The following is a 27,101-nucleotide window of genomic DNA, read 5'->3' as shown; positions in this document are numbered from 1 at the left end:
GTTTCTTGATTTCTTTATCTTCCCTCTGCATAAAATTAATAGGTTTTTCAAAATATTATTGTTTACTAGAAAGTAATTTTTCTCTTTTGTTAGCGGAATTTCTTTATTTCATTCTAGTTTGATTAAAGATATGTTTTTAATAAATGAAAGACATGAAACTATAAGTGTTGTTCATTTATTATATTGAAAAGCTATCGCGTAATATTTACTTACAATGAAACGATGCTAAAGATATTACAATGCTAAAGATATTTAAAATTCGTTTATTAGAACTAGCGGTTCCCAATTTTTTTTGGATACGAAACCCTAAATAATGAACCACCTTCTGGCGAAACCCTGACTTTATAATGACTTAAAGTTCATTAAGGAGCGTTATAACCTATAAAAGATTATTTTTAAAATATTTATTTTGTGGAATGAATATTTTTAATAGTTTTACTATTAATAATTTTATATTAGGTTTAATAATTGACAGTGAAATTTGTCTTTGAGCTATAACTAGTCTAGTTATGAATTTGTTTTTGTATGTTTATACATAAGCTGAAAACACATGAAATAAGTCGAGTTACGGTTTACTTCAAAATGAATACGTAAAAGAACTGCTATAAACGTTGAAAATGGTTATTAGGGAAACATATTTTTTATTAAAGAATTTAGTTATTTTGTTTTGATTCGAAAAGTGCAATAGGAGAAATACCAATGCAATATTTTATTAATTCTTGTTCTTTTCAAAATTTATTCAATACATTGTTATTAGAAATATATTTTCTACTAAAAAAACGCCATTTCTATTTCATTGGTCTTTTACTTGAAATAATTTCATACAGGTGACCGAAAGATTAATTAATGTATGAATTATAGGTTGGCTAAATATAACCGGAGGTTTCAAAACTCATCACTGGTTATAAAAAGTACTAACTCACGAAACCCATTTAACTCTTTCCCGGAACCCTAGGGTTCCGCGAAACACCATTCGGGAAACGCTGTTTTAAACTGTAAATTTTATTTTTAAAAGTTGTATTTTCTTTTAAGTAAATTTTATGTAAATTCAGTAAGCGTAAATTAACGTAATAAATACAAAACGTTTTTACTAAAAATTTTTAATGAAATTGCTAAAGGCCTTATTATTTTAAATTTGTCTTTTTCTGTTTTTTTTTTTAAAAAAAAAATATCTTTAAATGTTGTATTGTTGTTGTTGTAATGTCATTTATTTTTTTTATTCATTGCACACCACTGTAAGTGGACAATAAAAGTAAATGAACTATTTGAAATTTTAAAGTAATGTTAAGAATTTATTTTTCTCACTAACGCTATAAATAATCTTTTCAGTAAAAAAAAGTACTTAAGTTTCTGCTGTACCCAAAATTTAAATAAGAATTTAAAAAAAAATTGATTCTAAAAGTTGCTAAGATAATCAAAATAAATAAGTAAATAGATAAAAAGAAAATGTTTAGATATAAACTGATAATAAAAAAGCGGAATAAAAATAATTTAAGTTTAATTATACTAAAACTATTTAAAATTTTTTTAGCACTTTTTCAATGTATATATTAAATGCTAAATTATTTTAATTCCTTTTTACATTTACATTATAATACTAATATAAAACTTATTACGATTGTCCATAACTCTTACTGTTATTTAATTATCAAATTGTTTTTAATATTTAAAAGCTATACGATGTGAAAGTAAAGAAAGATAGGATTAAAGCTGGATTCTAACTTAAATCGGAGTATTAAGCATGATTAATCAAAATAGTTCGATTTCATAATAGTCGAAAGTTCGAAGCAATTTTAATTCGAAAAATTCTGTTACCTTTGAGAAATTGTTTAATAGGAAGTACCTTGATTCTCATACTGCCATCTAGCGACGAGAAAACTGAACTACAGATTAATATGGTGATCGCTTTCAATCATTTTTCAGTTCGTTCAAATACCATATCATCGTTCTAATAGTACCAAAAAGATGCAAAAAAATATTACGATATTAGAATTAAATTTTTCGAAGTAAAGCATTGTTTCTCGACAAATTATTACTAGTTTAAGAAAAAAATGTATTCGAATCTGAAAATTACCATAATATGCAATTTTTAAAGATAATTTATTATTACCATTTAACTATGAGGAAAATCTGTTTGATAGTTAAATGGTAATTATAGTATTAATAATTTGTTGATTGTTGCGAAACTTGTGATAAATTTCTATTTTAAATTTCTCATTTCTTTCAAAATATTCGTTTCTGGTGCTGCCATCTGCCTTTTCAGAATGACATTAGTTTTTGTAACATTAAAGTATTTAGTGTATCAAAAGTTCTTTCAGAGGAAAAAATTAAAATAACTAAATAGAATATTGCTGAGCATTTATTTGAATCCATTAAATGAAAACTTTTTAAAATTATAAAGGATAAATTTAAAATTTGCAGAAGCTGTTACAGAGGTGTCAACTATTTACAATTTGAAGGGATAATTATTTTTAAATGTTTCCCTTCGTTTATTATTTTTTTTACAGTTTCTTCTTTTTTTTTTTGATGAATCAGAGTTGCTATTATAATTTATGTCGCTGAAAAATATCGAACAATAGTTTTGAAATAAAAATAATAAGTAGCAATTAGCAAATGTTGAATATACATATGAGATCTTGTTCATTATTTACTTCAAGAACTGCATTTAACTTTGAGTTTTCTGAAATTGATGGTAATATGATTTTATTAGCATAACCAAAGACTTAAAAGTGTTTAGCAAAATTTCTTTTCTTTTTATGCCTTGAGTTTATAAATTTAGTTTAAAATGGTTTTGACCGCCAATACACCTGAGGAATCTAAATAAATGAAACAATAATATAAATACATGATAATTTTACATTGATGGGCTTTGGCAAAGGAGAATTTAAAAAAAATATATAGTAATGTGTTCACAGCTGTAATTTAATTGACTTTTCACTACACTACATTGGAAACTCATTCTAAGGAGGGGAAAAAAAGAAAGAAAAAAAAAATACAGTAAAAGCTAATAAGTAATTTTTATTTCATAAATTAATTTTTATTTCATAAAATATTCAGTGTGATTGCTGTCCAAGCTCATACTTTTCTATTAATAAATGATGGAAATAATCTTTAGAATATGTATGTTATTAAGATTCAGGCAAATCCTGAGGAAAGCATCAGTTGTGAGATGATCTATTATATATTATTATGCTTTTTAGGTTAAGGTAAGTTTAGACGATTGATAAGTGTCTTTTCTATTTAGGCAATTAACGCTAAAGGAATTTGTTAGTGTAGTCCAAATTGGTTTTTATCAGTTTGAACTTTAATAAAATGAGATATTGAAATATCTAAAAAAAATTAAAAACGTGTAGTTTTAACTGAAAACCGGAAATCACTTCACTTTAAAATTTTGAGGAAAAATTCATAGTAGCTCTTAAAATTACCAGCTGTTATTTCTGCTAAACTAATAAAGTGATCCCTTTATTTTCCGCATTTTCTGAAAGGTATTGAGCTGCTTACTAATACTGTATCACAAAAAGTTTGCTAAGTAAAAAAAAATAAATAATTATTACAACACAAAGTAAAAATTTAACGTAAAATCCAAGATGGCTAGGGTAGAGGTCTCTTAAGTATTATAGTTCATGATTATGACGTAATAATGACGTAGGTGCCAACGTGTACGGTCGTTGTGAAATATTCTAAGATTTAGCTATAAAATAAATTTTGTAGCACCTGTTGCTAAGTTGATGATTAGTAGTAATTCGTCGTAATGTAATAGTAATGCCAACGAGTAATTGGTCGAATATTTGTTGCAGAAGAAGAAGAAAAAAACATTTTGTTTTTGAGTTTGAGTATTACTTATTGCCTAAAAAATAGTAATTTATCTTTAAAAAAAATACCATTTTGTTTTCGTTTGCATAAGGAAGAATATCAAAATTTTTTCTTTTTTAAATTTAATTAGCCACAATAAGGAAGGAGCGTTACAATGCTACACGCTACATTAAAGACATCTCCAGAGTAACTGAATGACTGTTCATATAGAAATCGCAGGTATTTGTCTCATACAACAACGCCCCCTATAGCTCGTTGCGATCGCGAATTGTTATCCACTAAATTTGAAAATAAAAAATACTACCCTATTAAATTATAAGTGTGTCAAAACAAACTAAAAAAATATTTATGGAAAAACAATACTTTTATGACTTTTATTATTTTTATGCTAGTGAGAACCAAAACAATATGGAAATGAATGAGGGAAAACTGGATCCTACCACGTGATTTCCCGGCCAATAAAAATGTAGCGTTAAACGTTTAACGCAACCTTGTTGGAAGTCGCATAAGAAGTATAACTTCAAAAAAAAAAAAAAAAGGCTCTCACTTTTGACGATTTATTAATCTTTGAGCTTTATTTCAATAATTTTAAGATTCATTTCGTCACGAAATCACGTAATTTTTGACGAAACGCAAACTCTAAAATATGACGAAAATTTTTTTTCAATTCGGAACTTCATCGCAATTCATTGTGGAAGATTGTTAAGTAGAATAACGGAACTGGAATGAAGATTAGACAATCGGAACTGAAATGAAGAAATATTTCTTCACTTTTGACGAAATTCGTTTCCTAGAAGAAGTGACGATTGTTATTTCATCACTTAGACGAAATGCTTACTCGGAGCATATACCAGGAAACTATTTCTCCAAAAACAAAAAAAAAAAGTTTCCTGAAATTTGGTTATACATTTTTTATAGTGAAATGGACCTGTCAGTGGTAAAAGAATGTTCATTGAGTTTAAATGTTTTCATTAATAATTCGACGCAGAATTTTTATTAAATATATTTTTAATACTCTTTTCATTATTTTGAAATAAATTGGGTCAAAATGAGTGAAAAATATTATATTTAGCATTTTAATTATTTATGGTTATGAAGTACAACTTTAAACACCAATGTCTTTTTCTGGGTTAAAGGTAAAATCTTCCAAACTCGGCGAATTTCCGAACAATAATTTTTCAAGTTTGCACTCATTAGCATTTATTTAGATCCAAAAGAAACAGTTATTCATCATTGAAATATATTTCAATGATGAATACGAAATACGAAATCAATTATTGATACATTTTTCAATATAAATAGACAATTTCTTTTGTTTAAAACTACTTTTTTGTATTTTATATTAGTACAAATATTATTCCGATAAGCTAACAGATTGACTTAGAGTAACCATTAGACTGTTTTTTATAATTAAAAAATACCGAAATATATTTTTGCTTGTAATTAGAACGTCAGAAGAAAAAATATATGAAAGGGACAAGTGTGTCCAATCTTCGTCAAAGGGTAAAAAAAAAAAAAAAAAAAAAAACTTTTCTTTTTTTGACTGATTCTCAAAACTTTGCTATGTCCATGGACATCCGCATGGACATCAAGTAGGTGCACTTATCCCTTCTAGGAAATCTAATAAAGAAATCATAGTTTCCTGCAACTAATTTAAATTTTTTTAATAACTTTTACTAATGCTTGTTACGTGCAATATTAAATCGATTCTGATTCATAAAACGGGTTCAAAAGTTACATTTTTCAATTAGATGCCATAAATAACTCATAACATTTTTGTTAAGTAGAAACTGTAACAAAAAAGTAAATAAATAAATAAAAAAAAATATTTGATGCGTAAACTAAAAAACAAATCGAACACTAATTCTCACTCTTCTTTCGTGCGCATATGTTTTGAGCACAAAAGTAATTTTCAATTTTTTTTAAAAAACTTTTAATAATGCTTGTTACGTCTAATATTGAATCTATTCTAATTCATAAAACGGATGCAAAAGTGGCATTTTTCAATTAATGCAATTATTTACTAATTTAGTTTCGTTTGTTAAATAGAAATCGTAACAAAAAATAACTAACTAAAAAAAAAAGTTTAATTCGCAAATTAAAGAATTGTGCAACACTAATACTCTTTTTAATTTTTGTGCTCATAACATATTTAAATAGAACATGATTGTTTTCTTTTTCTTTCATAAAATAATATACTTCAGTTACCTTTTATGAAATAAATTTTACATAAAATAAAAAGAGAGACTTGCAACTTGTATCGAAGTTACTTTATTTACACATCAGTTTTATTCACAAAAGTTTACAAATAATATTGTTGGACCCGTCACAAATATGCTATTTTACAGATGCAAAGTGTAATGTTTTTAATCACATACAGATAAATATTTGTGCTTGAATGTATGCAAATATTTTCTGCTTTCTTTTGCTAATGAGATTCCATTCGATTACTATACAGTTGGCACTAGCAATCTAAATCAAGTTATCTATTTGTGCCACCAACCAGTTGATATGTGATAGCCTGTAGTCTTGTATTCATATGGTCCATGTCCATAACCGTGTCCATGCCCGTAGCCGTGTCCATGGCCATGCCCAAAGGAGTGGAAATCGTGGAAAGGCTCTATTTCGAAGCTGTGATGATGATGATGAAAGTCGTGATCATGTCCTTTGATACTAATAAAATAAATGTTGACAATAACTTAATTAAAAAGCAGTTTTTTTATGAAATCAAGAAAGACCATTATGCAAATTTACGGTTGTTCTTTTCGTTATATTTTAGCCACTATCTTAATCCTAGATAACTAATTTTAAATCGACGTTATTCTGTTACTAATCAATCGACGAATACACTGTATACAAGTATATTTTTATATTTCTTTTATTTATTTCAAACAATTCAGAGTATCTTAAAAAACTATTATATTTAAATTAAAGAATAGAAATATGGCAAACATTATCGTTTGCATTCTTGGCCGATGTTAAACGTTTGCTCTCCACAGATAGCCTTATTGCATACGCTTTTTTGTCATTCTGCTTTTCTTAGATGGACAGAAAGTATAAAAATTCTGCGCTTGTTTGCCGCACTTTTAATTGTGTCATCTGTTGGCTTTTAAATGTTCAAAATACCTTCACCAATTTTTTTTATTTATTTTGACGTAATTAAGCATTTGACTGTTAGACGATGAATACTGCGAATCTTGAAGAGTAACAAGTGTACAGTACTGCCGATCACATCACCTTCGGATAATTCATTTTACTTGTTACTTGAGTGAGGTATAGTTTGAGCTCAACAGGAGCATTTCGAATTTGCAAAACTATATATATATATATATATATATATATATATATATATATATATATATATATATATATATATATATATATATATATATATATATATATATATATATATATATATATATATATATATATATATATATATATATATATATATATATATATATATATATATATATATATATATATATATATATATATATATATACACTTTGATTTCATTTTAAATAGTTTTTATTTTATTTTTAAGTCAGTAATTTTTTTTTGTTTACAATATATTTTTAAAATCAAATTTAAAAATAATTTTTCACAACAATGCAACTGTTTAATTTTATTCCATTTTTTAATTATTATTTTCATCTAAAGCATGTAAGAGCAGTTAAATTGACATGCAAGGCTCTCAAATTTTTTTTTTTTTTTTTCAGTTGCAGTAATGCTTATTTAGGAAATATTTTTTAACAGAATATTTAGAAAACATAAAAAAATGATATCATTGTTAGCTTTGTTCAAAAAAAAAAAAAAAAAAAATATTAGGTTACGAATAAAATAATAGAATTTTTTTTATTTTTATGTAATTTTTTTAAAGCAAATGAGATTTGTACAAACCAAAATGAAGATGGCAGCACTATCGATTTGAAATATTTCGCCAAGTAGGTATTTGAATATTTATAAAGGTGGTTATTCTAACATCCTTATCCTAATTTATTTTCTCTTAATAAAGTCAATGTACTAAAATAATTTTATTATTTTTGTATTCAAATAATTTTTAGAGAAACATGTATTAATTAATTTTTTTTTTCAAATTTGATTTATTATTTGTTAAAAAAAGCAAGATTTAAGTGTTGCATAAATGTTAAAATAAAAATAAACTAAATTAAAAAAACATCTATACGCACATATTTTAAGTCTAATAAAATGCAAAATACTTGACGTTTTTTAATTACAATATTATTTGAACTTTAGAAGATATTTTTACGATATCTAATGTAAGATGGCAGCACCATCGAAAAAGTTAAGCATAGTAAATGCTTGATATTAAAGAGTTATAGTTCTAACATCTGATACACACATGCATATATTAAGTTCAAAAAAACAAAATATTTTTATTTTTTATTTAAATAATTTTAAATATAAAATTTATTCTGATGAAGCTTAGTTTTTTAACATTTGCTAGAAATTTATTACGAATGGAAGGTACATACCAATATTGAAACAAATATTAAATATTCTTTATACATTTAAAAACAATAAATAAATTTATCGACAAGCATTAAAAGGCAAAGCATCGTATTTTTAGATAAAATACAACATGACATTGCTTTGCTGAATAATCAGCAAAACGAAGTATCTAATTTAAAAAAAAAAATATTACTATTTGTTGTTATAAATTTTTTCCCTTATCCATATACTGTTGATGAGCGTGTGATACATAATCAAACTCATTAAATTTAATATTCACTTATTTCCTTATTTGTCATAATATACAATAATGCCCTTTAGTAAAATTTTATAGGGATGTTTAAAATATAATTTAACAATATATTAGTTTAGAATTTTTTTTTTAAAAAGCGAAAACTCTATTTTACTAATGGTATATATATATTTCATTAGTAAAATAGTGGATATTTGGTGGGCAGTAGTGGACATTTCATTCTATTACCTACCACTTTTGCTTTAAAATTGCACTTTGAGTTAAGATACAAATATAAGTATTTAAATTATTAATGTATTATGATATAGCTAACTTATTTCTCTAAAATAAATCCTAAACACGGAAGCTACCACTTTTTATTCTCCATAGATACAAATAGTCTTTTTAAAAGGAGGTTGGGCAGATACGGTTTTATTTTTATGGCGATGTAAGAGATTCTTTTTTAGACTATCTGCTAAAATTTTCTACCAATTTGCATATTTTGTATTTTTAGCTCTAAAGAAATTGCTATAATCTAAATGTCAATATTTTTTTTTAAAATCCCATTACGCGCATTAAAATATTTACATATCTTAATATCATTGCTAACATATCACCGCTTTGTTCAGTTTTTGTTAAATACTAACAAGCATTTTCTGAACTGACTATTTAAATATTTTTTTAATATTTTTTTAAGAAAATTTGAATAAAATCAGGATTTTCCAGTTTAGTAAGAATTGAAAGTGTTTAAGCATTTGCTAGATTTACAGATTGTTATTAATTTTGACTAGAAATGGAACAGGCTAGAAATATATTTCGTATATAATGAAAGGAACAGACTAGATATATTTGTTAGATTTACAGATTAGTACGACAAGGAAAGGAACAGACTATAAATATTTCGGTTGCATGGGATCATAATTCATTCGGTTGCATGGGATATGTTTTCCTCTCCATGTAACGAAAATGCGAGTTCGTTCCATCAAGAAGTCTTTCCACGTAGGCTAGTTTGTTCCAATTCTTGATCCAAGGGCTCCTTTGTCTTCTGGGTTAGGTTCAAAATTACAAGACTATTGTGTAGAAAACTGATAGTCGTAAGTTCAGAATTGGGTCGGCTGATCAACGCCGATTATAAAATAAAAAGAAATGTTTCTTCGAAATACCCTATTACCTTCTCTAGTTAGATAAAATCTGGGGACTTTTAATTGTTAGCTTGTACTTTCTTACTGGCAAGTATTTTTTAATTTTGTGTGTGTGTGTAGTTGAAGGTGTGTATATGCCTTTCATCTGAAAACGAACTGATAATTATCGATGGTAAAGTAAAATGTCATAACTTACCCGATAGGAATAGGTAGGGGCAGAGGCAAGAAGATTTTCTTCGGTTTAAGAGCTTTTAGGATGAGTCCTGCTTTTATAAGTTTCAAAAGTTTCAATGATCCTTCTGTTTCATGGAGGCAGCAAGAGAGGAAAATGGCACAGGTAAAAATACCAATAATTGCTGGAAGTCTCATGTTTTGCTGAAGTTTCACTTACAAAGTTTTCTAGAAAAATAGAAATTTAGGCACAGAAACAGTTCTCGTTTTGTACAAAGTTTCAAAATATCCAGTTTGTTTAACCATACTCTGTCAAACGAAAGTTTGAAGTGACGAGAATTTGAATGTACATATTATTAACTTGTATTTGGTTCAATATGTGACCATCTTGTGGTTGATTAATTAATATATATTTAGTAACGGACAGTAGTGACAAATAAATTTAGAGGCAGCTATTTTTTTTGGATAATTTGTGTAGATATAATAGACTAGAAAAAAACAAACCGTACATTTTTATTACCTTAATGTTTAAACAAAAAATTGGATGCGCAGAAGAGGTATGTGAGGGTCAGCTAATCAGGTTCGATACAAACGCGTGACGTCGAATGCAGGTATCCAATTAAATCTGATCCGAAAATTGATGCAGCGTGGTAATAAACCCAAGCAACGTTAACATGCCCTGCACAACTAGTTGATTAGACGCAACTATGTTATTAGTTGCAAGTACCCAATTATGCACATTATATATTTAACATACTTTGTACTTGTATCAAAAATTGATTTTGCAGGTGATAAAAGTGACATTTTACGTAGTGAAATTCAAGTGTTATTCATTATCTTTATGATACGATAATTTTAATGATTTTTTAAGGGAGCAGTTAGAAGACTTTAGTGATTGGAAGGAAAAAAAAATCACAAATGCTTATAAGAAAAATGAAGGCAAGTACCGCAAATGGACACTTCTGGAGAATGCCTTTGTTGAAAACATTGTTTAATGGCATTGAATGGCGCTGTTTAATGTTGGTTATTAAACAAAAGGCTTACAGAAATTATATAATTGGATTTCTAAAACTAAATATTGAAAACTCATTGATTGAAAATAACATTTATGGAACAGTATTTATAAAATAGTATTTATGATTTGATGATTTTTAAAATAATTAGAAGACTTTAGAAATTAAAATAAAATATTAAAAATGTTTGAAAAATGAACTGAACAAAGGCAAATGCCTCAAGTAGCACACTTTCTGAAAATGGCTCTTGTTGAAGAATGTTGGCTATGAAACAATGCTTACGGAGATTATCTGATTGGATTTTTGAAACTGAATATTGAAAACTCATTGATTGAAAGTAACACTTATGGAGCAGTATAATATTTATTAAATAATATTTATGATTTGATGATTTTTAAAATAATTAGAAGACTTTAGAAATTAAAATAAAATATTAAAAATGTTTGAAAAATGAACTGAACAAAGGCAAATGCCTCAAGTAGCACACTTTCTGAAAATGGCTCTTGTTGAAGAATGTTGGCTATGAAAAAATGCTTACGCAGATTATCTGATTGGATTTTTAAAACTGAATATTGAAAACTCATTGATTGAGAATAGCAGTTATGAAAATTTTTTTATAAAATTGTTTTTATGATATAATGATTTTTAAAATAATTCGGAGACTTTAGAAATTTAAAAAAAAAAATCGAAAATCTTTGAGAAATGAAGTGAACGAAGGCAAATGCCTCAAATGGCACACTTTCTGGAGATGGCTCTTGTTAACGAATTTTTGGCTATGAAACAATGCTTACGGAAATTATCAAATTGAATTTTTTCAAGTTTAATATTGAAAGCTTATGGATTGAAAATTATCATTTCTTTACGTTTAGTCCTGTATTTGTTTATTCCATATATTATGTTAATTAGCATATGCATGGTTTGAGAAAATAAGTTTCTCACGCAATGTAATAAATATAATATTTTGGTTTATAATTTTTTAGTTTATTGCTAATAAAAAGTAAATGCTAAACACAACAATAATTAAACTAAAAATTAGTTGACAACGATAAAGTAAATGCTAAACCTAGTTTAATATTTAATCAGTAGGGTTTAGTTTGTGCTGAGTATGAATTTGATATAATGTGAAAAATTACAAATAAAGATACAGAAATTGACATTTTATTGTTTAGTTTTAGCACTCTTTTTGTGTTTCGTGAAAGGGAAGAAGAATAAGCGATTTTAAAAAAAATTCCACTATAGTTATGTTTACATTCATCCTAACTTAAATTCCAGTAATTATTTAAATGGGAAAAAGAATAAACGATAATAAAATGACTGTCGTTACATTCATTTATCTTAAATTCTAATAATGTTTTAAATGGGAAAAAGAATAATCAATTGAAAGAAAATGCCACATTAGTTATCGTTACATTTAACTTGAATTCTAGTTGTTATTTAAATGGGAAAAATAATAAACGATTTAAAAAAAAATGCCACAATAATTATCGTTACATTCATTTATCTTGAATTCTAATAATTATTTAAATGGGAAAAAGAACAAACAACTGAAAGAAATGCCACATTAGTTACCGTTACATTCAACTTGAATTCTACTAGTTATTTAAATGAAAAAATAATAAACGATTTTAAAAAAATGACACATTAACTATCGTTACATTCATTTATCTTTAATTCTAATAATTATTTAAATGGGAAAAAGAATAAACAATTGAAAGAAAATGCCACATTAGTTATCGTTACATTCAACTTGAATTCCAGTAGTTTTTTTAAATGGGAAAAATAATAAACGATTTGAGAAAAATGCCACGATAATTATCGTTACATTCATTTAGCTTGAATTCTGGTAATTATTGAAAATTAAATTTTTTGTACTGAATTCTTTAGACTCGGTTATCATAAGTTACATACCAGGTATCATAAGTTAATATTCGGTACTAGTTCTGTAGAAATTCAGAAATAATAAGACCGTTCACATAAAAGAAAATTAAAATTCACATAAAATAAAATAAAATAAATTTTTCAAAAATAATTAGTAAAATGTATTTATAAAATTTTTCAATTTGAATTTTCAGTGCAGTTAACGTCTTGAAACTTTCAAAGGAGTCCAAACTGTGAGAGATAGACTTTTCGACATAGGACTCATTTTCCTCCGTGAAAAATCTATGCTAAATAATATTTTGTTATTTTTTTAAAAAGTCAAATAATTTTTTGAATTGTGATTTGAATTTTTTATTTTTATTTCACAATGCTGCCTAATTATACATTTTGTTAGTAATGTATTACTGTTTGTGGGGATTTTTATTGATTATTAAATATAAAATTTTGATTGACAAAACTGGTTTAAATTTCTGATATATTGATTAAAATAAATCGCTGTTAATTGTCATAAATTTCTAAAAATGTTAATTTAAATAATTTTTCTCAATATTTTACTAAAAAAAAACAAACTAACTTGTAAATATTTTCTTAAATATTGTCATATATATTACAATATTTTTTTAACCAACAAAATTTTTCAAATTTAATTGATAAAGATCTAATTCCTGTAGTAGTTATTAAAACTTTCCCGTTACTTTTTTTACATATATACATACATATATATATATCTCTGTAAATTTTTTTTTTTATGTTTATTGTGTTAAAATTGTTTAATTTTATTGCTATATCGTCGTTAGACTTTTTATTACATCTATATATTTATCCTATATATTTACCCCCTATCTTATCATTTATACGGTTCATATAATATTGTACCATTAATAATTTTTAATTGTTTCATTAATGTATTCTTTTAGAAATTTTCTTTTAGCATTTATCAATTAATTTTTTTTATATGAAGTTTCTTCGATTACTTTGTTATTGTCGACATTTTATCTTATCCTCTGATTGATAATTAACGAAATAATTGTTTAATTACTTCGTTAATAATTGTTCGAAATAATTGTTAACAAATTTTATTGTGCAAACAACTAAATTAGTTAGTTTTAAATTAAAAAATAATTACAATTTAAAATATTTTTTGAATTTATTGTGACTAATATAACAGCAAATATATTTAAAGTAAACTTCTTGACAATAAATGTTATCATTATTATATCATCAATAAGTTATAATTTCTTATTCTTAATAAATTTATATATTAATCCTTAATTGAAATTTTTAATTTAAACACAAGCAAAAAATATTTCTTAAAGTATATGAATTGTTAATAGAGCTAAACTCTGGATCTTCTTATGATCCATTTAAAAAAAAAAGGGACTTACATTATTCGATGTTGGTATCACCAATGTCCAGTCACCTCTGCGCCACCTACCTGTTTCATTCTCTTAAATATGTTCCCTTTCAACATGGGCCCCTTGCCCCACGTTCGTTCGCAAAATCCTAATTTATTGGTCTTGTTTCACGTGAGAGTTTACTTTCTCTTAATTCCACGCGACCCTTGGCTACATCTTGCTTCCCTTCGGCCAATGAGGTCCCATTTTTGTGATTTCGTTTTTCAGGGCACCGGCAATGTTTACATCTTGTAGTCCCATTACTTCCTGCTTTCTCTTTCGCAGACGATAATGAATATTGAAAATGAAACAGAGAGATGGCAACGGAGAAACGTTCTCTTTGCCCTAACAGTTACAGATACAGTTTCTTATGAAGTTCTTTAAATCGTACAAATGTTCTCGGTTATTTTAAATGACAAAATAAACATAACTTATGTTCAACTTTGGGTTACAAATTGGCGCAGTTTCCGTGTTCGATTCAGGATTTGCTCTGGTATTTGAAAAGTTAAACATTTACTTGGGAAATGTTTTAAAATTGTTTTCGTTTAATTAGTTGTTTCATTAGAATTTGTTTTTTAAAAATGGATTTTGGAATAACTTATTGTCTGTTTTTCTGTGCTGATATTTTGAAATCGGATAATTAAATTCAAAATAAGTTATTATAATTATAGCTTATAATAGCTTTTATTTATCGATAATTTTAATTTATATTATACCTTAAAAAAATCTACAATAATTGTTTATTAAAAATATCATAATGGCAGTAGAAAAGATTTTCAAAATACTAACAAACGTTAAATTTGGTAAAGGTTACTTAGTCTAGATATAAGTCCTACTAAAATATGTACTAAAAATTCCTTAAAAGTTAAAGTACTTTTACAATCGTTGAAGCTAGGTGGTTAATAATTTGTTTAATAAAGTTTTATCACAATATATTTACAGAGATGGAATATTAGAGGTATTAAAAATGGTTTTCTAACTTTTAATGATTATACTATAATTATAAATAGTAAAAAAAATTTTTATTAAAAATTAAGATATTTAACCAACTTTGTATCATTAAGCTCAATATTACAACTGAAACAATAGGAAAAAAGTGGATTTTGCTCTTTATAATCGTATACTATATAATGATCACTATTTATAACTTAACTATCTATTAATAGGTAGTCAGGAAATTATTATTATTAGTTTTTTTAAATATTGCTATTTTAAAAGATATATTTCTGATAGGAGTGCTCAAAAGGCTCACAATTTGTGAAAGCACATGCGGTTACATTTTCCATTGTAAACATTTTGCACTCTGTGCACTTTAATAAGCTGTTTGATCTCATGTAAACACTAAACTAATTATTATAGATTCACATTTAAATTACATTGTACATTATTTTTATCTAATTTCTAAGTTACAGAAAATATTATAGTTGCTAATTATTAAGATATAATTTTAAATGGCTTTCGATGTCAACTCATGGGAGTGCAAAAACTTGTTTATGTAGTTACATTTGTAAAATTATGCAATTGTAATCTTTTTGCGATGCTTTAAGTTATGATTAAATTGTTTGTCTTCTGTTATGACGCAAACCGTCTGATTTCTGACGTTTATGTAATCAAAAGGGAAATAACTTACTATTTATAGAAATATTTCTATGTTACATTTTTGTAATATAACTAAGATATTAAGTGCTATGCCTGAATAATTTTTTAAATAAGAATTGAATTATTTATTGATAGTGGTAGTTAAATCAAAAATTAAGAAAACTAATTCAATTAAGAATGCATTATATCTATGACATTGAAACAAGCAATTTACTACCTGCCAAAAGAAAAAAAAATAATACAGCTAAGCGAAATTCATCCTGCTCCTTAAAATTTAAATTTAGGTAAACGTTTTTGATACGTTTGGAAAAAAAAACTAATTTAGGGATAATGATTTTTATCATTTGTTTCTTTTTAATTTTCAAATAATTAAAAAAAAAGTTTATATCCAGCTTATTTGTTAGATGGAATGATTGTTTTTTTTTTTTTTTTTTTTTTTTTTTTAAATATATAAAACGTTGTTATCCTTGTTCTTCGCTTGAGTTGTATATTTTCTAAAAATAATAAAATACTTAAAGAAACTAATTAGGTTTTTTTTTGTTCGAAACATAGCAGTAGGGTAAAAAAACATAAATTATTTTTGAAGTATATTAATGTAGGCTAATTGGAAAATCCAGTTATCTGACGCCGGCATCATTTGTTAGGCTTATTTCATCGAGCCTTGTAGTAACAGTGCAAAGTGACGCCCGAAATTTGTAAAGAGCCAGATTTTCCAATTCCCCTACGGTATATACTCTTTATGTAAATTGTAAGGTATACTGAACCAAAACAATTTGCAAATTTACTGCAAGATAGCCTTATTTTTTACCCATGTCCCTTCAACGATACTATCATTTGTAGGACATTTTTTCGAGCATGCTCTAGAAAGTTCAAAAATAACGTTAGTGCAAAATCATAACTCAATGCAAAATATCTCAATAATCGTTTAAACTAATCCATCTTAAACTTGATTACATTATAATATGGCTCAACTTGAACAAGAATATTAAGGTTCAAACAAATTTGCACAATATTATAGTTCAAAATCAAGCACTTAGAGTGTATATAGTATAAAAAAGTAAAATACGTCAAATGTTTTTGCTGTTACCCTTTTTCTTTCTGATTCAATAGTTCAAAACGCTGCATTAACTGGCGAACAATTATTTTGTTACATATATACGAATACTTAATCTTACCTTCTTTTTCTTTCAAATCCCCATTTCTAGCCTAGCTAGAAAAGGTCCATGAGATTGTTCACCTTTAAAAAGTCTAAAACAAGTAAGGGTCTTTCAATTAGGTCTTGTTTTAAAAGACCGAGGCAGTCCAGTAGATGTTCAGGGGATGCCTGGGCCGAGGAGCACTTGGTACAGAGGGCAAAGCACTTTTCTCCTCCAGAGTACCTGGAGGAGAAAAGTGCTAATCTTACCTAGTTCAGGTGTGTGGATTTCAAATCTGAAATTTGTTTTGCTGCTAAAACTACAGATTTTTTGTTTAAAATAACATTTTTAGTCTAGGTTTTTGTCAAAATTTGTATAAAAATATTATATTAAATGAGGAGCGCGTAAATGTTGCTGCATACTTCTAGGAGAGTTAGGTTACATCATCAGGATTAAAACTACATAAAAATTAACGCTCGGATATGTCGACGTACGATACTTGGGGAGTTTCCTTATTATTACTTCTTTAGAAAAGAAATTTAGAAAAGAAATCCATAATAGAGAAGCGTCCCTAGAGGGTATGACGACGTTTCTGTGCATGGGTTCCTACGCTATTTTAATTCCGATGATGTGTCCTAACTCCTCTGGAAGTATGTTGCAGCATATATGCGAAATCCTTTTTACATATAACGTTTTTTAACTTGCACATTTCGTCAAAAAATAGACTAAAAGTGTTAAGATAAAAAATTCAAAAAAAAAAAAAAAAAAAAAAAAAAACTGTAGCTTGAAGAAAGAAATTGATTGCAGATTTGAAATCAGCAATGTGAAAGTATCTAAAATCTGTTTAAAAAAACTGTAGCTTGAAGAAAGAAATTAATTGCAGATTTGAAATCATCAATGTGAAGGTATCTAAAATCTGTTAAAAAAAACTGTAGCTTGAAGAAAGAAATTGATTGCAGATTTGAAATCAGCAATGTGAAAGTATCTAAAATCTGTTTAAAAAAACTGTAGCTTGAAGAAAAAATTGATTGCAGATTTGAAATCAGCAATGTGAAAGTATCTAAAATCTGTTTAAAAAAATGTAGCTTGAAGAAAAAAATTGATTGCAGATTTGAAATCAGCAATGTGAAAGTATCTAAAATCTGTTTAAAAAAAACTGTAGCTTGAAGAAAGAAATTGATTGCAGATTTGAAATCAGCAATGTGAAAGTATGTAAAATCTGTTTAAAAAAACTGTAGCTTGAAGAAAAAAATTGATTGCAGATTTGAAATCAGCAATGTGAAAGTATCTAAAATCTGTTTAAAAAAACTGTAGCTTGAAGAAAAAAATTGATTGCAGATTTGAAATCAGCAATGGGAAAGTATCTAAAATCTGTTTAAAAAAAACTGTAGCTTGAAGAAAGAAATTGATTGCAGATTTGAAATCAGCAATGTGAAAGTATGTAAAATCTGTTAGAAAAAACTGTAGCTTGAAGAAAGAAATTGATTGCAGATTTGTAATCAGCAATGTGAAAGCATCTAAAATCTGTTAAAAAGAAACTTCATACAATAGAAAAGGGAAAAAAATGTTCCTCGGTGTAATTAATGATTATGGTATAGTTTGATTACATTTCATTAAAGAACTAATGTAGGTTTCTTACATTATAAAAAACATTCTTTACTTTGTCAGCAATTTCTGTCCTCTTTTGACTTTCTACTTTTTACGGATAAAATATCCGGATATGGTTTGCATTATACAAAACACCTTTTAATGTTACAGATAGTGAAACAGTAATGTCAGTTTTAAACGTATGTTGATGAATAAATTCCTGGCGGTTTATTAACATGTTTTTCTTTTTAATTGTTCTAATTCTTACTCTTGAATTAATTTGGATTTTAGTCATTCTTTCCATGCCTCGATTACGAGTCACAAGAATGTTTCCGGCTTTCTTTTGGAAATTTTTCATTCGTTTGTCGCATTTTTAAATAATTGTAGATAGTGTAACGGAAGTAAAACCGAACTAAATTTTTTTGTTAAATTTGTATATCTCATTTTAATGCTAGGTTTGTTGAATGTTATTGAATGGTTTTCTAAATTTTAGGAATAGGGACATTGTATGGATAAACTATACTTTTTTTCAAAGTAACATGGAACATTTGATTTAAATGATATTGGCTATCGCAGCATTTTAATAATTGTAAGCCATAAATTAATAAAAATCATGTAATGACTTTGTTATACTTTAAAATGCCTGCGAAACTTTAAGCATTTGATTACTTAATTGTAATTTTATTATCTCTGAAAATATTATGAAGATCTCTAGGTTCCAGGTTTGCACGTTGCATTTCGAATGTTTAAAAACTTATATAATGATTCAAAAATAAGTATTTATTACTAATGTTATAATTTATACTAATAAATATTATATATAATATTTAGAATATAAATAAATTATTTATAATATAAATATTTATTACTAATAAATATTTATTATTAATAAGTATTTATTACTAAATAAATATTTAAAAACTAATGGGAAAAAAATAGTATCTCAATGGGTCGGCAGAAGTAAGGATAAAAAATTGATTGAAATCGCTCTAACATTTTTCTGAGTAATAAATCTCCTAAAAAGTTGTTTTTTTTCATTTCTCGGAAACTGTTTGCCTGATCGATGTCTTTAAAAATTTGAATTGTATCATTAAAAAAATCATTTACTCATTTTATTTAATTATCATTTAATTGTCTCTTTATTTTGAATTGTGTATTTTATAATTCAAAAATTTTTCAATCATAGTTACTGGAATTAAATTATTTAAAAATAATGATCTATTTTTTTAATGGTCTTATCATTATAAGGCCCTAACATATGTTGGTTAAACTGTAGAGTATATTTTGTAGATAGGATTGCTGCTATCCCTCAGATCTTGGATATAAAAAGTTTCGAATTTACCGAAAAGTAGATTATAATATTAAGAATTATACGTTTCTGTGTATGATTCAGCAGCAATATAATCTTTATTAATTCATTTGCTGATAAATGTTTTTTATTCAGGGGTCTGTCCAGGCTAAAATTTACTACCGTTTAGCGGTACCCTCACAAATTTACCTTCAGGAAAAACAGTAGTTTCACAAAATACTTTTTCTTAAAATTTTATTTTATTATCCTGTAAGAAACGATAAATCCATATTTTTTGTGTTGATTTTTTAATAATTTTTAATTTTCACAAATTACGTCTAAATTTTCACAAAATAGGTGCCTCTCAAAAAAACCTAAGACAGACCCCTGCTATTATAGAAACGAAAATATGGTACGTCTTACGTCTATTTCTATAGTATTATTTGTGTTGTTTTCGTAGACTTAGAATTTCCTGTTTCAGCTTGTTTTCTAAATGCTATAGCTATTTTATACAACTAAATGCAAATAATAGTAAATAGACTTAGTTGCCACATTTTGCAGAAATTTGTTTTTTCAATTTCACATATTACAAATTTGTATATTTTACTCTAATTTTTTTTTGTGCTAAATATTTGTTTTAGAATATTGCTTTAGACTTAATTCTAGTTTTCAATAGTAGAAGTTTTTCGCAATACTTTTTAAGACTCTGAAATAGTGAGCAATCTAAATCATGCTCAAAGTAACCCCGGATGCGCATAGTTACCCAATTTACTGGTAATTGCTCGTAATTTCGAATTTTTATTGAAGCGAACATTTGACTCTTTATAAGTGTTTATTACGCGCTACGGTTTTGAATAAATGAGGTTAATAAACTAATTACATCTATTATAAAAGAATAAAATAAAAATAACAAAGAACAGTGAAAAATAAAAAAATTTCAGGTGAATGATTATTGCTTAAGGGTTGAACGAACAATTATTATTTTACTGGTTTTCAAATCAACACGTCAAACCATATTTTTTTCGTCACGTATTTTCTTAAATGTTGGGAATTGTAATTTTGTCATGTAATGTGATGTAGTTATTTGGAAGAAAAGTAGATTAAACTAAAGTTTTTTAGTAACAGAATGCAATGAGGAAATGTTATTCTCAAAACAGAATATAAAACTATTATTTGCTTATTACTTTTGCGAACAACAGTGTTCATAACGGAATATATTAGTAATTAAGATATTATTTGAGAAAGCCTTACTATTTATAAAAATATTGTATTGTTTTTGGAGCACTCTAATAGGAGATAATTTCCTTATAAATATGTTTAAATCAGTTAAGTATTTTGATAAAACGTTAATTAGAATGCAACAGCAGTTTATACAATGTTTTTATTTTAAAAGCGATACGCTTGTTTTTGACAAATGACAGGTTGCATTTTTATTTTGATTGGAATTTATCTGTTTGGAAAGTGGATTATGTGGTTTTTTGATGAATTTTATTCGACGAAAAATGCTTATAATTATTTATAATTGTAAGCAATATTAATTGGTTGTTACGTAAGTGGTAGATAAATAATTTAAGCGGTAGTAATAATGCAACGCTATTTTTTTATAAATTTAATAATAAATTTCGTGACCATAAATATATTAATAAATGACCCAATTTAGGATTTATAGCAAAGCGTTGATATTTTTATGTTCCTTAAAAATATAAAACTGGGAAACAAATTTTTTTTTTGTTGCTTTCTGTTGCCTGAGATTGTTTTAAGGGATTTTGCATATTTTTGCGTCGTCGATGATTTTAAATCTGCAATCGGTTTTTCTCTTCAAGCTACAGACTTTAAAAATGAAATTATTAGTTTATTTTTCGTCGAAATGTATACACACTTAAAAAAGTAATATATAATAAGCTGTCACGTAAATGCTGAGACAAACTTCTAATAGAATTAAGACCCATCCTCAGGATTAAAGTTACGTTAGAAATCATGCCTGGAAGTGTCATCATACGCCACTAGGGACGGTTTCCTATTATGAACTGTTTTTTCATGTGCTTCTGAACAGGTCATAATAGCGAAGCGAACATAGCCGCATAGGATGGCCTTTCCGGGCATGAGTTCCTATATAATTTTAATCCTGATGATGTGTCCTAATTCCCCTAGAAGTTCGTCGCAACATTTATACGGTCCTGTTGTTCTATATAACTGTTTGAGCCGCGATGGCTCAGGGGATAGAGCTTTCGCCTTCCAACGAGGCGAACCGGGTTCGAATCCCAGTCGATACGAATTCCGCATCCGGCTTGCACTGACCACAGTGTGGGCGTGAAATATCCTCAGTGGTAGACGGATCATTGATTAGAGTCCCCTAGCCGTCAGGCTAACCGTGGGAGGTTCTCGTGGTCTTTCTCTCCATGTAACTCAAATGCGGGTTAGCTCCATCAAAAAGTCCTCCACGAAGACAAATTTCCCCCCAATACTTGATCCAGGAGTTCCCTTGTCTTTTAGATTGGGTACAAAATTTCAAGGCTACATAGTTGAACATTAGTGGTCGTAAACCCCTTAAATCGGGTCGGCTGTTCAACGACGGTTATAAAAATAAAATAAAATATAGTTTTAGTTGCAAAACTAATTTCAGATTTAAAATCCCCTCATCCGAATCTGGCAGGATCAAGTACTTGTGTAAATGTAACAAAAAATTTATTCCCCTGTGTAATTAATGATATTAAGTAGATACGAAAAATATGTGTAGTGAATGAAGTAACAAAAAAAAAAAAAAAAAAAAAAAAAAAAAAAAAAAGACTAGTTAAAAATGAAAAGCTTCTTGATTGCGGATTCAGATTTCTTATTTAAGTTAAAGAAATAAAGTTCTTTAAAAAATCCGCCGCGCCGACTATTCATTCCTATTGTTTTTGTTTTTCTTTTTTGTAAATGACGGCTGTTTCGTTTTTTTCAATTTTCGACGTTCAAACAATGTCAATAATGAATCAATGAGTGTATGCACAGGTTGTTATTTTAACAGCTTCACGCCTAGATTTTGAAATTGCTTCATTCTTTCATCAAACGATCTCTGATTAGTTGCAATGTTATTGAAAAATGTGTAAAATGGTTAGGTTAACCTATAAAATTCATAAAACACCCACCCTACGTTTTTAATTTTTTTTTGGATCAAATCTGTTTTGTGAAATGTTTTACTTTGCAACTTTTCGACCTTAATATTTTGTAAAAAGTAAAAGAGTGCTATTTTTTAAAAAGAAATTAAATTATTCTTTTTTTCTTCTCTTCAATATTCTAAGTGAACTAATATATTTTTGTTGCGAAGCACACTTTAAAAAAATCAATTTAATGAAATATTTTTTTTTTACTCATTTTGTTCACTCACGGGATAACTAATTTTAGAACATTTTCTTATTTCATAAATTTATAATTGTCCGGGATAGCCTGGTCCGTAGGGCGCTGGGCCCATGTCCGAGAGCTCGTGGGTTCGAACCCCACCGGCTGAAGACTCCCCGTGTGGTAAATGGTGACTGATGCACGTTAAATCTGTCGAGTCGCGAAGTCCTCCATGTTCTCATAACAAATCAATATCTCTGGGGGTACTGGATTGGAGACCGATCGTTCTCTGATTCAGGTCAAAAATTACGATCTGTGGATGGATGAATGAATGAATGGATGCATGAATGGGTCCGCCCTATAAACGGGTGTGACGTATGTGTGACTGAAGACGAATTCTTCGCCATAGATGGCGCCACTGAAAAACAAGAAACGCACCCTATGCCTTAAGTTTGCTCGGTTTCATCAAGCAGGCTTGCTAGTGTGGTAAGTGACATTAGAAACAACCACAGCAATAAATCTAAATAGTTGTTACTCTGCTCCTTGCATATATTTTAAATAATAAGGTAGCAGAAAATGTAATATACTACGTATTTTAAATTTGTGGTAAAGGGAAATGTTCTGGAAGCTCAATTACTACTATTTATTTATGTCTTCGTGTAATTTCTCAAAATTTGTTTTAATTGAAAAATTTTTGATTATGTACAGTGCGTAAATGAAATTTAGATCACTTTTGATCCAATGATTACATTTTGACGCCCGGTGACTGAATAGTATCGCTTTCGTGCCACAGGTTCGGGGTTCTATCCTCGGCTCGGAGGTCGACTCGGCCCGTCATTCCTTCAGTGGCTTGATAAAATGAGTACCAAGCGTGATTGGAGACTAAACACTGTCTGTCTGCTTTCAGCGGACCACCAAACCGAAACATCTGCGTCTGTACCTCAGGTCCCGCAGTGGACTGATCATTAAGACATGGCTCTCAGCAGATCACCGAAGTCAAGCATCACTGGTTGCTGTCAGTGTGCGGGTCGGTGACCACTTCAATTAGTCTGCGTAGGGACCGAGGGTGTGCGGTATTGATTTTCGTTAAACTGTTCTACCGTAAAGTGCTCGACTTCGCGTGCAGGTCGTCGGGCTACCGAAGCGTGGGTGCCATCCCCTCTGCAGAGGATCAAATTTGTGATGGCATGTCTTTGGATCTTCCTCAGGTATGTTTCCCAGACCGTCGCCAATAGCCCATTGTGCAGCTCTAGTGCGACGTGAATGAACTACAACAGCGTCTGTACCTCAGAGACCAAGGTCAAGAAAAATGGAATGGGCGCTGCAGGCTTTCCCCCTCCATGTGCTGTCGCGCCGCTGATTTTAGTAGATTATGTAATTACGTATAATTTCTAGTATAAGCGATTTAAGAAACTAATGTTAAATATGCTGTAATATTTTTGCAAACGATATTTTAAATTAAGAGATCTGACGTAAAAACATTTACGTGAATAAACATAGCATTTTACGACGGTTTCGGTTTCTTGACTCTCAAAATATGCAGGGTAGCCGCAATCTGGAAAATATGGTTTTAGTAGTTTACGTAAGAGTACGGTTGAAAGTTTGTACATTTTATTAATTTCAAAAATTTTTCACACCTAATGGTATCGAAAACTTTTTATCTCTAAAGTATTCTGATTAATTGCATTTTTTTGTCAATATTTTAGCATATTTAAAGCTAGTTCTTCGATTAATTATTATTTGTAAAGTCATTAGATCAAAGGTTATTGAGGCGTTTTTTTTTTGTGCGCAGTACTAAATTTTTGTTTTTTCACGAATATAATTAGCAAAATTGTGGGAATTTTCCATGAAATCAGGATTCGAAATTTCGTTCCCCACAAACCATTTTCATTAATTTGTCCTCAATTTAGTTTAGTTTTTTTTCCTGGTAAATTTTTCTACTAAATGTATTCGAAATAGAGCGTGTTCGTCTTGATTTAATAATAAAAATCTAGGAAACTGAAGAAACGAAACATATTTAAAATTTAACATAATTTTTATTTTAAATTTAAATTAAATAAATTTAATAATTTAATTAAATAAATTAATATTTAAAATTTAAATAAATTAATTAAATAAATAAATTAATTAAATAAATTAATAAATTAAATAAATTTTAAATAAATTTAATTTAAAATTAAAATTAAACATAAATTTATTTGTAGGAATTTTACATGAAATAAAGATTCGAAATTTCATTCCCCGCAAACCATTTTCAATAATTTATCCTCAATTTAGTTTAGTTTTCTTTTTCCTGGTAAATTTTGCTACTGAATGTATTCGAAGTGGAGCGTGTTCGTCTTGATTTAATAATAAAAATTCTGTAAAACTGGAAAAACGAAACATATTTAAAATTTAACATAATTTTTATTTTAAATTTAAATTAATAAGATTTAAATAAATTTAATAATTAAATTAAATAAATTAATATTAATATAAATAAATTAATTAAATAAATAAATAAATTAAATAAACTTTAAATAAATTTAATTTAAAATTAAAATTAAACATAAATTTATTTGTATGAATTTTCCATGAAATAAAGATTCGAAATTTCATTCCCCGCAAACCATTTTCAATGATTTTTCCTCAATTTAGTTTAGTTTTCTTTTTCCTGGTAAATTTCGCTACTGAATGTATTCGAAATGGAGCGTGTTCATCTTGATTTAATAATAAAAATTCTAGGAAACTGAAGAAACGAAACATATTAATTACTTTTTTTTCCTTAACGTTTAATGAATGGACATGTAAGGGAACATAACAAACCTTTTTATAAATACAAGAATAATAATCCTAACCATAATACTTTTAACTTCGTTTTTCTTTTTTAAAATAATAATCGTAAGTTCATTAGCTTTATCTTCTTTAGTGTTTTACTTATACTTTTTTCCTTATGTAAACTAAATTCATTTCATATAAATTCGTATAAGGATTGTTAAATTTTGAAGTTAGAATTGCTGGTGTACTCCTTTTTTCTTACTTACAAATTGCAACACAGATGACTTGTTTTTCGAGCCTCTCCAACCCCCCCCCCCACCACAACGGAAGAAATATCCAACGTCACCATTATCTTCAGGAATTGTCTTGAATATCTAAACGTATAGTTTTTCAGTGGGTAACTGACTTCATGTGGCATTTACGGGAATGAACTGACCTCCGAAAAGGGCTTCTGACTACAAACAAAATCTTCTACGCTATCATTTCATTCGATCAGGCTTATACATCAAGTAAATACTAGAAAAATGTAAATTTCAAATTTAAGATTGGATTAAAATTAAAGTAAAGGAATGTCGAGGACCTCCTACAGCAGCGGTTCCCAAATGGTGTTCCGCGTAAACTCAGTGTTCCGTGGAAGAGTGAAAGGGGTTCCGTGAGTTAGAAACTTTTTAAAACTAGTGATGATTGTTTAAACTTCCGATTATACTTATTTAACATATCCCAAACCAAACATTATTTATTTAATCTTTCCCGAACATTAGCCCAAACATTATTTATTTAATCTTTCGCAAACATTATCCCAAACATTATTTATTTAATCTTTCCCGAACATTATCCCAAACATTATTTATTTAATCTTTCCCGAACATTATCCCAAACATTATCCCAAACATTATTTATTTAATCTTTCCCGAACATTATCCCAAACATTATTTATTTAATCTTTCGCAAACATTATCCCAAACATTATTTATTTAATCTTTCGCAAACATTATCCCAAACATTATTTATTTAATCTTTCACAAACATTATCCCAAACATTATTTATTTAATCTTTCGCAAACATTATCCCAAACATTATTTATTTAATCTTTCACAAACATTATCCCAAACATTACTTATTTAATCTTTCCCGAACATTATCCCAAACATTACTTATTTAATCTATCCCGAACATTATCCCAAACATTACTTATTTAATCTTTCCCGAACATTATCCCAAACATTATTTATTTAATCTTTCCCGAACATTATCCCAAACATTACTTATTTAATCTTTCCCGAACATTATCCCAAA

The 27,101-nt window shown here is 27.5% G+C and overlaps 2 protein-coding genes across 5 annotated transcripts in view; one reads left to right on the top strand and one right to left on the bottom strand.

The window, feature by feature from the left end:
- LOC107441423 (rho GTPase-activating protein 18) overlaps positions 1-27,101 on the top strand; it is a 276,037-nt gene that overhangs the window by 119,693 nt on the left and 129,243 nt on the right. The window lies entirely within an intron of this gene.
- Positions 6,069-14,249, bottom strand: LOC107444667 (uncharacterized). Its single transcript, XM_087164463.1, has 3 exons — positions 14,111-14,249; positions 9,860-10,062; positions 6,069-6,486 (listed from the first exon to the last, which is right to left on the bottom strand). Exons 2-3 carry the CDS (start codon positions 10,030-10,032, stop codon positions 6,300-6,302), a joined length of 360 nt encoding a protein of 119 aa, XP_087020589.1. The 5' UTR covers positions 10,033-10,062; positions 14,111-14,249; the 3' UTR covers positions 6,069-6,299.

The sequence above is a fragment of the Parasteatoda tepidariorum genome, chromosome 5 (assembly GCF_982258835.1).
Source record: "Parasteatoda tepidariorum strain Cologne lab strain chromosome 5, Ptep-v5.0, whole genome shotgun sequence".
Lineage (NCBI taxonomy): Eukaryota > Metazoa > Arthropoda > Arachnida > Araneae > Theridiidae > Parasteatoda > Parasteatoda tepidariorum.
Note: the sequence above shows the minus strand (reverse complement) of the source record. Positions and strands in the feature narration are given on the sequence as shown.